Raw genomic sequence first — 14,019 nt, forward strand, 5'->3', positions numbered from 1 at the left:
TTTTTCATAAGGGTGTTATATAGAAATGATGTAAACCACTTTACACATTGTTCTGAATATTGCCATAACTCTGTATTTCAATCATGTTCACTGATAATATTAAAAAACCAAAGTTCTATTTATTTTGTCTAAAAAATCTAGAATGAATTGTATTAAAATAACATTTTATTACAAATTTAACAATGAAAACTGAAGGCTGTGAACACAAACTCTTTAAACTCTGTATCATCATTTTGTGTGTTTGCCAAATCGTGATGGCGTTATCTTTAGTACCGACATGATCATTGGTTTATAAACATCAAATTGTCTAATAGTATTGTACATTAGTCTAACGGTTAGACCAATGTATAATATTTCTCACTGAAAAACTTAAATATTTTCTCAGTTATGAGTGACGGCTGAGGTAATACTGCAAAATATTAAATGGATTTATGACATGGATACTGGAGGAAAACGTATAAATTTTGAACAAACATGTATTACATAAAGTCCTATATAACAATTTGTGAGCATGATAGTTAAGCCATTTTTCATTAAATGTATGCGCAAAATGTTTAAACATCATTATATTACTTGGTTTTATTATATATCACAAAATGAAATGTATTATATTGGTTTTATTATATATCACAAAATGAAATGTATTATATTGGTTTTATTATATATCACAAAATGAAATGTATTTCCTACAAGTATTAGTTGTTATACTGAGTCCTGTATTATTCATATTATATTGCACATTGCATGTACTAATCTGTAGACACACATGTTACTGGATTGAAATATCTCTGGTCAACAGACAGTGATGCATGTGTAGTGACAGTCACCGGTACACGTGTACATGTATATATATATTAATGCTGGAGGCTATTTACCTGGTATCATGTTTAGTCAGTAGTAAAGCTTACAGCATGGCTTGGTGACGTGGAAGGGTTTGCTTAAATATATAGCAGTTACTTGTAGATGGGAAATGTTTGTTAGTCTGGTTCAGTTGGGTAATCATTTGTTTAAATGGGTAATCATTAATCGGTGTGGGTGTTTGTGTGTATATGTTTATGTCTTTATGTATGTGTATATCTACAGGTGTGTTTGTATGTGTCTGTACATGTTTGTGTATTTAGGTATGTGTGTATATCTACGTGTATGTCTGTATATGTGTATGTCTTTATGTGTGTGTGTGTGTTTGTGTGTGTATGCTTGTGTGTGTGTGTGTGTGTACAGGTGTGTTTTCATGTGTCTGTATATGTGTATGTCTTTATGTATATGTGTATATCTTTATGTATATGTGTATATCTTTATGTATGTATGTATGTATGTATGTGTGTACATCTGCAGGTGTGTGTGTGAGTGTGTGGGTGTGTGTGTGTGAGAGAGTGTGTGTGTGTGTGTGTGTGTTTATATGAGAGAGAGAGAAAGAGAGAGAGTGTGTGTGTGTGTGTGTGTGTACATATGTTTGGTGTGCATACATATGTTTGGTGTGCATGTTTGAACACATGAATGGTAAAGTGTGTGTGTTTGAGTACCTCTTTTTGTGTGTGTATTATGTGAGTACATCTGATGTGTATGTCACAGTATTAGTATGTGAACACATGAATGGTAAAGTGTGTGCATTTGTGTGTGTGTTTGTATTTAGGTATGTGAATCATCAGTGTGTAATTCATTATGCATATTCATGTATTAGGTTGTATCACAGAACTTTACTACTAAAATACATATTACTAATTGATTTATTATTAATTAAATATTAATTTATTTATGAACATATTTTAAAATAATATTCTTTTCAAAGATCAAATATTTATGGGTATTGAACTATTTGTTGGATTATTGGTATTAACTAGTCTGCATTTTGAAAAGATAAATATTAATGTTGTGTCCCAATTAATTATATACATATAGATAATGTACATATACTACCCAAATGATAAACTTTATGACTATAAATTATATTTCATAAATTAGTTTCTTGAATTTTGTTTTTAATGTTAAATATTAATAATCTTAAATTGTCATTAAAAAGATTTCCGGAACTTGTACCCTGACTTTCGTAGATTTTGTCTGTAAAGGTGTCGTTCCAAAGAGCGGGATGTAGCTCAGTTGTAGAGCACTCGCAAGAATACAGTGGTTTACAAGATTAATCACCCATGGTGAATTCAGCCCCCCCCCCCCCCCCCCCCCCCCATCCTAAACCGTGTCCCATGATTTGTACCTCAAAAGCTGTGGTACATATTTGTAACAGTATTCGTACTGTCCTGCATAAAAAAGATCCCCCTGTTTAGTCTACCGGTTCAACTGGAGGGGACTGGGGACTTCAGGTTTTGTGTCCGTCTGTCTGTCTGTCCTTTGCCAAGTTTGACTTCAGTGGCGATTTACCCATTTTTGACTGAATTATGGCCCTTGAACTTGGTAGATACAAACATTTGTTTTCCAGACATTTTTTTTCCCACAATGCTCAAAGATATTGAGCTGAATCTTTGTGAATAGCTTTGTCGTGTACTGTTACACATCATGTTTGATTTTCATGGTGATTTACCCATTTTTATATACTCATCTATGTTGGGTCGTATTATGGTATGGTGTTGTTTGTCTGTTAACTTTTTCTTGTCCGGACCATATCTTGCATACTGTTACAGATGCATACAGGACCATCAAACCTCACATGTAGGAATAACTTGGTGTGGTGGTGTGTCACATACTATTACTAGGTCACTGTGACCTAGTTTCCATGGTCTACTGCACATAACAGAAAAGCCTTGTCCAGACTATATCTTGCATACAGATACATACAGGACCATCAAACCTCACATGTAGGAACAACTTGGGATGGTGGTGTGTCACATACAATTACTAGGTCATAATTAGAATTGAATCATACCCGTAACATATTCATTAATATCTGTGGTTTTCCATCAAACTCCAGAAGGGCGTATCATGTACGTCACCGGTACTCTTGTTGACAGTGTTATGGCCCTTGAACTAAGGAGATAAAAAAATTAGTTTTCAGACTCTTTTTTTTTTAACAACATCTCAAGATATTGAGCTGAACCTTTGTGTATAGCTTTATCATGTACTGTTCCAGATAAATTTGTTAGGCCCGGTAGTGGACATGTACATGTATTGGTTTAGCAGAGCTCTAAGAATGCTTGTTTTAATAAGAGTAGCCTGTATGACAGCAGCAAGCTTTATTTCTCTCTCTCTCCCTCAGGCTTCGTTTTAGAAAGGGGCGGGACGTAGTCCAGTGGTAAAGCGTTCGCTTGATGCGCGGTCCGTCTAGGAATGAACCCCGTCGGTGGACCCATTGTGCTATTTCTTGTTCCAGCCAGTGCTCCACAACTGGTTAACAAAGGCTGTGGTATGTACTATCCTGTCTGTGGGATGTTGCATATAAAAGATCCCTTGCTGCTAATCGAAAAGAGTAGCTCATGAAGTGGCGACAGCGGGTTTCCTCTTTCAATATCTGTGTGGTCCTTAACCATATGTTTGATGCCATATAACCGTAAATAAAATGTGTTGAGTGCGTCGTTAAATAAAACATTTCCTTCCTTCCTTCCTTCATGTTAGAAAATAATTTGAGGGTATGTAGTAACAAATAAAGCAGACCATATGTGTCATACTAAGTGGATATACACATGTAGGTTTGAAAGTTGATCCTATATTTTGTACACTTTGACACAGTTTCTACAGCAATTCCTTTGATATGATCTATCTAAAATTTACACACAGACTACATATCCATTAACTGCCAAGATTTTTAGGTACGTAATTTTATCCTCAGTATGCTCAAGCAAAAAACTGCCTGCCCCTGACTAAGTGTTGATATAGCCATATGTTAGACACCAAATAAATTCTTTCAAATGTGCTGAGGTGTTGGTTAAACAAATATTCCTTTCCTTTCTAGTTCCAACATTGTTACATGAATGATTATCTAGAAAACTATTTTCATTTCCTTCTAATCTAAATAAATCGATGTACATGTAGGTTCTTTAGTATACTAATCAAGGCCTGATTTACGCAGTCCCACTCAGAGTTTTCAGTTGTTAAAGCAACAAAGACATAAAACTGTATAAATATCAATCTTAGATTCCTGTACGATGTTTAAGACTTTGTTTTATTGTCAGTTGACCTTTTAATTCTGGGCTGTTTCAAATGGGTACTTCAATTGGACTTGCAAATGAAGTACACAGGCCATATTTATGACTTTTTAAAGAGAAATGTTTGGATTTGTGACTGGTTTTAGCTTCTGTTTGAGATGAGACAGTATCTGTTGACCATTGAGAGCTGTTTGCTGTACAAATGGTGGAGCTCTGCTTATCCATATTGGCATGTCTGTATTTCTTTTGGAAACGTATGCATGTACATTAATACCAAAATCTCAGAAACAGATTTTAATAACTAACTTTGGTTTGTAGTATTTTAATTTGTCACTTGAAATAATACTATGGGTGTAAACTGTTTAATATTTTAAGAATCAAATTCAAAACTTTCTAATTTTATCATTGCAAAAGCTTGGGGCTTTTTGGAGTAGTTATTTTGTTATATGTTCAATGGTATATATATATATTATAATTATAGTGTACATTAAAAAAAATGTAGTTTTAAGTTTGAAATTTACTAAAACATTTTTAATCAAATCATTTTAAACATTTTGTGCAATTTGATAATAATTTGTAAAACAAAAATTAACCAAATCATTTGATGTTGGTTTATTTATAAACTACAATAATTATTATAGTAAATATGTGACAACATTTACATGCACATGCATTAATGAATACATGCAACTTGGACTACGGTACTTAATACATGCAACTTGGACTACGATACTTAATACCTGCAATTTGGACTACGGTACTTAATACGTGCAACTTGGACTACGGTACTTAATACGTGCAACTTGGACTACGGTACTTAATACGTGCAACTTGGACTACGGTACGTAATACGTGCAACTTAGACTACGGTACTTAATACGTACAACTTGGACTATGGTACGTAATACGTGCAACTTGGACTACGGTACGTACAGGGGTTCAAAAATCCCATCGCCCGACGCCCGTGCCAAGTGGAATTTTCATGCCGGGCAAGTAATTATGTTAACTGCATATGCCTGATGACAAGTGACTAATGTAACCCCTAAAACCGTTTTTAAATTTTGTTACAAATTTCGATAAAACCTTTGGAAAGAGTTCCGATCGTGCGAGCATTTACATAGCTCTAAATGCTGGAACGATCGGAACTCTTGCCAATGTGTTGACACACCAAAATGGAAAACAATGTGTTGAAAAGTTCGATAACAACTTTTAAAGTTATTCACCTTTTACTATCGACTAAGATCAGTAATTTCCGCCACTGAACGTTCGACTGAATTCATACAAGTAATTGGTTCGATGATCTTCCAACTTGGAAATAGCTTCCAATATGCTTTACAGCTTATATAAAAATAAAGTATACATGCCTTGTGTGTGCAATCATAATGTTGAATCCTTGCAAACATGGTAAATGAGGTGGGTTACAGTTTAAAATTGTCATATTCAAATTAAATTAGACGTTAACGTGGTTCCTAAATATTATGAACTGTATTCTTATAAAAGTTACAAGACATTTTAGTTTAGATATAATAAACCTTGTAGCAGAACATACTTGATGGGTTTTTTTTCAGTACTTTACAAATGTAAATCTACGTTCGTGTAAAATGAACGGGTAAGGTAAAGTTATATTTCATTAGCCCTACGTCATAATCGTGATGGTGTGATGCCCTCTAAGCATACATGAATTATTAAAAAATTTCTGCTTTATTAATAGTTTTTAACAAATAAATTATGCCCAATAAGTTAAAAATACAAGGCTGCAATCGATGTACACCCAGGGAGGCTGTTGTTTACCAAGCCTGCACTATTTAAAAACATTTGAAAAGAAACAGAGCTCATGTTTACTTTGAGCCCAGCCACAGCTGTTTGTGAGAGACTTTTCTCAGCTATTAACAGGGTAAAAACACCCCAGAGAAGTGTCTTGGGGCACAAAATGTTAAATAATATACACACAATAATGACACATGGGCCAAAATTCCTAAAAAAAATTGAACCAATGCCAGCCATAAAAGAATTCTTTCAAGATTATTACACTATTAAGCACTGTATTAAATTAAATAGGAGTAACACAATTGGTTACCTTAAGAAGTATGGGCAAGTGGAAAAATATATGGGGCAACTGAATATCTGATTGTCACTTGCCCAGTGGCAAGTAATTTGTTTGAACAATTTTGAACCCCTGATGTAATACGTGCAACTTGGACTATGGTACGTAATACGTGCAACTTGGACTACGGTATTTAATATGTGCAACTTGGACTACAGTACTTAATACGTGCAACTTGGACTACGGTACTTAATATGTGCAACTTTGACTACGGTACTTAATACGTGCAACTTGGACTATGGTATATAATACGTGCAACTTGGACTACAGTACTTAATACATGCAACTTGGACTACGGTACTTAATACATAGAGATTATTATCCGAGCTTGTGTGTCGTACTGATTTTACAAAACGAGTGTCAGGAGTTTTGTATTGCCCGAGTGAGCGAGGGTAATACATAAATCTTGACACAAGTTTCGTAAAATCAATACGACACACGCACGAGTGTAATAATTTCTTTATTATCCATATTATGATTGTAATTTTTTCTTAATGAATAACAAGGCCCAAGGGCCTAGTGTCAGAATGTTTCAACCACAACTAGAAGGAGATGACGAAATGACGGCATATTTCACATGCAGTCCGGGCTTCATATGATTATTATTAACCTGGTTATGTTGATCCATATGGATAATAAATGCAACCTGGTCTGCGGTACTTAACACAGAGACTGTACTCGATGTACTGCTACTGTAACATGTTTTCCAGTAACAGTCTTTTTTCATGACTAAAATTGCATATTAAACACAGTTTCGTGTTCAGAATATCAATGTCTGTATATTCAAGTGTTAGAACTGGTTGTTCTAATGTTTGTGGTTGCCCAAACTGGAAGTAAAATCCAGTTTAGGCTGCTACAAACAGTAAGATGAACCTGATCCTGAACTCCATTGACATGTCAGCGAGCGGACCTGAGATGGAAACTAAATAAGAAAACCCATACATTAAGATGACCATCATTGTATTGAATATATAGACACTGTTATTATCCATATGGTTCAACATAACTGAGTTAATAATCATACGAGGCACACGTGTAATAACAAATGTAATGACGTAATTTTGGGAAGTGACGTCATAACATGATGTTGCTTCTCCAGTCCTAGTTCAGACTGCATTTGAAATATGACATCATTTTGTTGTCACCTTCTAGTTGTGGCTGAAACCTTTTGAGTTGGGTCTTGTTATTCATAAAGAAAACAACAATAATAATATGGATAATAAAGAAATTATTATACTCGCGTGTGAGTCGTACTGATTTTACGAAACTCGCATCAGGATTCATGTATTACCCTTGCTCTCGCTCGAGTAATACAAGAATCCTGACACTGGTTTCGCAAAATCAGTATGACACATAAGCTCATATAATAATCTCTATACATTACAAACAAGAAAATATTTAATGTGTTATTTTACTGGTGAAAAAGGTCTCTGTGAGAAACAGTTTAACAATGGCTACAAACCCAGAACAGTGTGTTTAATTCCTTTGTTTGCTGATGTTTAGTATTTGCTGACTGCATGTGAGAACACACATAGTTGAAAACATGTATTTACTGGACCAGTTGACCACCAAGTGCAAGGAGAATTTGTATAAGAATCAGTTACCATGGACATGTCGGATGTTCTTCAACACACTGAAAAGGTAAGACCGAAACTAATGACCACTATAATGGGTAAATTGAAGTAACTGTTTTTTTCCTCTTCCGGTCCAACCAGAAGGGACAATAGGTTCATGTCTGTCTCATATATAGTTTTCCAGACATATTTTGCATAATGTGTCAAGATAATGAGCTGAATTTTATATGTATATATATCTTAATCTTATTGAGTTGCAGATCCAGTTTATCTTTTACAGCGATTTACCCAGACAGAGTTATGGTAGGAGATAAAACGAATTTGGTTGAGCTCGGATGTGGACATACATTGCTTTAGCAGTATTCTTAAAAAACTTGTAAATTTTTCAGCACTAGTGTTTTATAAACTCAGGCTTTGGTAATCACCAACAACCAAATGGTTGCAAGCTACTGTATCTAAAATAAAAAATGTTTCCTAAATCTGAAGCTACAGAGCTTTAGTATGATTATTCTTAACTCCAGTCATGACATTAAACTTACATGCTGTTAGCCAGTACCAATGCTACATGAACAAATTCCATGCTCCTGTACCTCACCACAAGAAAGTACAGCGCAGGTTTATTTTGCATAAGGGTGTCGGGTTTCTTCGTATAGCATAGCTTGCAACCATTTGGTTGTTGACAATTGTCAAAGCATTACATAGTTTCCTCTAGCCTTCCCATATGCATATCAATAGCAATAAGGGTAAGGATGGAGATAACTTGAGCTAAAAGAATCCTTGCTGGTTTTGGATAGGAATAGCTTTAGTATGAAGGCAGTAATTAAGTTTTCTCTCTCTCTCTTAAACAAGTGTCAAAAAGACACAAATGGCTGTAATTTAAACTGTTTTGAGGTGGCATTAATCAAAATTTCCTTTTCTTTCCTTGTTAAATTGATTACCTGGCTGGAGGTTTAGCTCAGTCAGTGTTCACCTGGGGTGCTTGGTCATAGGATCAAACCCAGGCAGACTGACTGGTTTCTTCCCATCCCAACCTGTAGGTGCTTGGTCATAGGATCAGACCCAGGCAGACTGACTGGTTTCTTCCCATCCCAACCTGTAGGTGCTTGGTCATAGGATCAAACCCAGGCAGACTGACTGGTTCTTCCCATCCCAACCTGTAGGTGCCATAGGATCAAACCCAGGCAGACTGAACCTGTAGGTGCTTGGTCATAGGATCAAACCCCAGGCAGACTGACTGGGTTCTTCGCATCCCAACCTGTAGGTGCTTGGTCATAGGATCAAACCCAGGCAGACTGACTGGGTTCTTCCCATCCCAACCTGTAGGTGCTTGGTCATAGGATCAAACCCAGGCAGACTGACTGGGTTCTTCCCATCCCAACCTGTAGGTGCTTGGTCATAGGATCAAACCCAGGCAGACTGACTGGGTTCTTCCCATCCCAACCTGTAGGTGCTTGATCATAGGATCAAACCCAGGCAGACTGACTGGTTTCTTCCCATCCCAACCAGTACCCCACAACTGGTACATGTGTGTCAAATGATGTGGTATATTATTTCCTGACTGGAAAATAAAATTTAGCAGGTTTTCTCTGAAGACTGTGTCACTTTTACCAAATAGTTGACATCCAGTAACCAGTGATTAAATACCAAATATTTGACAACCAATATCCAATGATTAATTACCAAATATTTGACATCCAATATCCAATGATTAATTACCAAATATTTGACATCCAGTAACCAGTGATTAATTACCAAATATTTGACATCCAATAACCAATGATTAATTTTCAAATATTTGACATCCAATGATTAATTACCAAATATTTGACATCTAGTAACCAATAATTAATTACGAAATATTTTGGCATTCAATAACCAGTGATTACTTACCAAATATTTGACATCCAGTAACCCGTGAGTAATTACCAAATATTTGACATCCAATAACTAATGATTAATTTACCAAATATTTGACATTCAATAACCAGTGATTAATTACCAAATATTCGACATTTAATAATGTATGATTAATTACCAAATATTTGACATCCAGTATCCAGTGATTAATTTACCAAATATTTGACATTCAGTAACACATGTTAATTACCAAATATTTGACATCCAATAACCAGTGATTAATTAACAAATATTTTGACATCCAGTAACCAGTGATTAATTACTAAATATTTGACATCCAATAACCAGTGATTAATTACCAAATATTTGACATTCAATAACCAGTGATTAATTACCAAATATTTGACATCCAATAACCAATGATTAATTACTAAATATTTTAACATTCAGTAACCAATGATTAATTACCAAATATTTGACATCTAATAACCAGTGATTAATTACCAACTATTTGACATCCAGTAACCAATGATTAATTACCAAATATTTGACATTCAATAATGCATGATTAATTACCAAATATTTGACATCCCAATAACCAGTGATTAATTAACAAATATTTTGACATCCAGTAACCAGTGATTAATTTACCAAATATTTGACATTCAGTAACGCCAATTTGATTAAAATTAGCTCTACTGGGTCTACCAGTAGATCTAACAGCATTGCGTGGACTCCCATGTCCAGGTGACATTGCATCTATAAATAACAATTTAAATATCAACCAATTACACATCACCTTTTATAGCATTATTCGGGAGCATACAAATTCTAAAAATATCAGGCGAGACTATTTATGCAATAGGCGAACTTGTTGCTCTATTTCAACATTGAAAAAAACAGGGGGAAAAGTGCAGTAATAAACTCTGGATTGTATACTAGTATAAACAGATTTTATGGCTATACCATCATGGTTTTTTGTTCATCTTGAATTTTTTTTTATATAAAATGTTATATTGCAATTAGTTTCTGGCATATTTCGTAATTCACCCGAATCATTTCGTATACCCTCGGTATAATCCCGAATTTTTTCAAATTATTTTCAAATCACTGGCATGATTTTGCAAGTAAGGTTTTGATTGGTCGATTGAAAGGTCAACTGGACATGAACTCCAACGGGCTGCTGTTAGATCCACATGTAATAGTGGAGCTACTTTTAATTAGATTGTCAATAACGCATGATTAATTAACAAATATGTGACATCCAGAAACCAGTGATTAATAATCGATGTGCTCTAATGCTGTCATTGAAGAAAACTAAACAAAAGAGAATAAAATCTCACAGCTGGCGACCTCACCATCTGCTCATGTGGACTAATACAGACCTGTGTGAGCCATCTCTATTGTGATAAGTACTCTGAGTGCTGGCTAGATCAGGCAGGATCATTAATGACACCTTCAATGATTCCACCCACTGTTATCTCACATTAACACTTTCAGGGTTGAACTGTTGGTGATACAAGGCACATGTACCCGTCTGTAATAAAGGGAATTTGTTTCTTTTAATTATATGTGCAGTTGTAAGCAATCAGATGATGTTTTAAAGCGAGTCCACATATTGAATTGTTAAAGTAGTGCCTGTATGTATGAATGCATGTAAGTAATTAAGCTGTGCGTGGACAGATGCATGGAACAGATGTTACACGAGAAACGTGACAGCTCCGGGATGTGCACAGATCAGATACAAACATTATTTTCGTAGTATCGTTTATACTGATCTCGCTTGCCTGAAGTTAACTGGGGAACAAGTCAAATCGGGTAACTTTGTGACTTAAATTTGCCACTTTGTCATGTTGCTTTAAATACATACTAGTGTGGTGCATAATTTGTTATAATTTTCATGTTATGATAGACTCTATCCAAACCGGCATCTGTGTACTCCATGTTTCTATGTAAACCGGCACCATAAGTCTGGTTCCGTTATATTAATTAGCTAGGGTGAAATCTGTTTAATCCAGCACCCTGTGTATACCAGTGCATTTAATCTGTCCTTCTTGAATCTGGTTTAGACAGTCCATTGGATTTGATTCATTTTGAAGTATTAAGGGGCAGTTCAGTTTAATATCATCATGTTCACAAAGTTTTAATCTATATGCTAGGGTGGTTGGGGGGCAAACAGTTTTAAGAGAAACAAAATGTTGATTAAAATATTCTTTATGAAATCAGTATTTTCAATAATACTGGAAAGGGGTAGTGTTAGATTTTTAAAAAGAAAATTGTAAAAATTACAACAATAATTGTGAACAGACCCTATACTTAAACTAGTAATGTAGGATGAGTTGGGGATAGAATGGATATTTATCCTATAACTTACCCATGTATTAACCATTGTAATAATGATATGCAAATTTAAAGGTATATGCAAATTTGCAAGATCTCTAAGGTTTTGCTGTCAATGGGCCATTTGTTTACAAGCCAACAAGACCTGTATAACTTAGCATAACGTTTTCATAAAATTTAGTTAAAAAACTAATTTGTGCTAATCGTGATGACGTAATATTACCGATGAAGATGACTTTAATACTGTGCTTTACTAAATATCGATTGAAAATGTTATTTCAGAAGTTTTATAGGATAACTAGAATTTGCTATTTGTGTTTTTTTTAATATGTAAAATATCAACCTCGCCTAGTTAATTGGTATTTGTCGAGGCTCTGCCGATTAATGTAGACTCAGTTGATATTTTACATATTAAAAAAAAACTTGTGACAAATCCTCTATATATATATATATATATATATTTAATGTGACAAATTCTCAGCTCATCGTCACACTTGACCTCCAGAGAATCATTTCTGGAATCAACAATGTCTACATATATAAAGAAAACTGGAGAGAGCCTATAAGATGGAAAATACGTATCCAATACTTGTTTAAAATGCTGAGGATGGTGCATGCATAGTACAGTACATAATGGAGAAAGTATGAGGAGGTGTAGATTCGTGAAAAATAATTCACGATCCACGTAAGGGGTGAGCTAATTATTTTTCATGAATCTACACTTCCGAGTGCATTCTCAAACTTAATTCATTATTAGTTTTTAAAAATTATGTGATTGCTAAATTAACTTCTGTTTTACCTTTTTAAATGAAAATATTGGTTAAAATGGCAAAAAATATTTACAAAACTAATAACCCAAAATGGTAGGATCCTTTTGGACCTAACCTGAACGATTCGGCCAAGAAAACTTCAGCAGTGGATGGCTAGCATTAAGCGTGATGCACGTGCTAAACATGTAATTTCAGATTTAGTTTCAGACAATCACTAGTTCAAGTTTATATTACATGTAAATGCAGATGCTTGGCCTCGTGGGCTAAAGTGTTGTACTTGAATAGGTTCTGTTAGTAGTGGGCTCGAATCACTGACCTGAACTCATAAAAGATCAGATTGCATTGTTTCACAGGTGTTGATTCTTGAAAAATAATCTACACCTAGAAGTTAGAACAATAGTGTGACGTCACAGGTATAGATTAAGTGATAGAGAGCTCACCTGATGCATGGGCGGTCTAAAATCAATTCTCATTAGTGGGCATATTGGGATTTTATCTTGATCCAGCCAGTGCACCACAACTGGTGTAACACTGACAGGCTATAGTTTGCACTATCCTGTCGGTGGTATGCATATGGTACATATAAAATTAGTGCTAATTGAAAAGAGTAGCCTGTGGTGTGGTAGAAGTAGGTTTCCTCTCTCATTATCTGTCAGGTCCTTAACCACATAGTCAATGTCATAACTATAACGAAAATGTGTTGAGTGTCATTTAATTCTTAATTCTTTCTGTCTTTTTAAAATGCAGTTAAAATATGTTTCAATCAGTTAAGAAAATCTTCCATTACCGTCAATAACTATTCTTGTATGCATCCATTACTGTTAATGTTATGTATCAGTTTTATGCATTCAGACATTTATACATGTACATGTTTATCTTTTTATACTTTATTGAATCAAATGTTTTATATGTGTTTTCAAGTATTCTGGCATTTAAAAAATCTTTTCTGCATTGTGTTGATCAGCTGTCCCCTGGGTTTTTTTTCTACCCTGGAACAGGGATTGGTGCATCAAAAATTAAAACAAAACCAGACAAGCAAACAACTTTATTTTGAAGCTTTTGTGGTGTTCATTGGTAGGCTGTAGGCAGAGATTTCAGTGGTTACTGTAGCCCCCACCTCACTCAGTTCAGCCATGTACTTCCATGTATTTCAAACAGCTTCCTGCTTGCAAGGATAATAAAACACCCTGACTTTATTGTAAATTATGTTCAAGGAAGTTATGTTTGTTTGTCTAGAGATTAAACTTTAAAAGCCACAAGGGTCATTTGAATGCATATAGCAT

At 34.8% G+C, this 14,019-nt stretch overlaps 1 protein-coding gene across 6 annotated transcripts in view; it reads left to right on the forward strand.

The window, feature by feature from the left end:
• The window catches only part of LOC121370407 (adenosine 3'-phospho 5'-phosphosulfate transporter 1-like), a 30,789-nt gene that overhangs the window by 8,282 nt on the left and 8,488 nt on the right, over positions 1–14,019 (forward strand). For 2 of the 6 annotated variants that reach the window (XM_041495609.1, XM_041495608.1), the window contains exon 3: positions 7,699–7,836. The exons of 2 other annotated variants lie outside the window; for them this stretch is intronic. In XM_041495609.1, coding sequence (XP_041351543.1) covers positions 7,739–7,836 — 98 coding nt within the window. In that variant the 5' untranslated portion in view covers positions 7,699–7,738. Of the gene's footprint in view, positions 1–915; positions 996–7,698; positions 7,837–11,155; positions 11,445–14,019 lie in introns of those variants that run through there. 2 more of the 6 variants (XM_041495610.1, XM_041495614.1) reach the window with 2 other exon arrangements.

The sequence above is a fragment of the Gigantopelta aegis genome, chromosome 4 (genome assembly GCF_016097555.1).
Source record: "Gigantopelta aegis isolate Gae_Host chromosome 4, Gae_host_genome, whole genome shotgun sequence".
Lineage (NCBI taxonomy): Eukaryota > Metazoa > Mollusca > Gastropoda > Neomphalida > Peltospiridae > Gigantopelta > Gigantopelta aegis.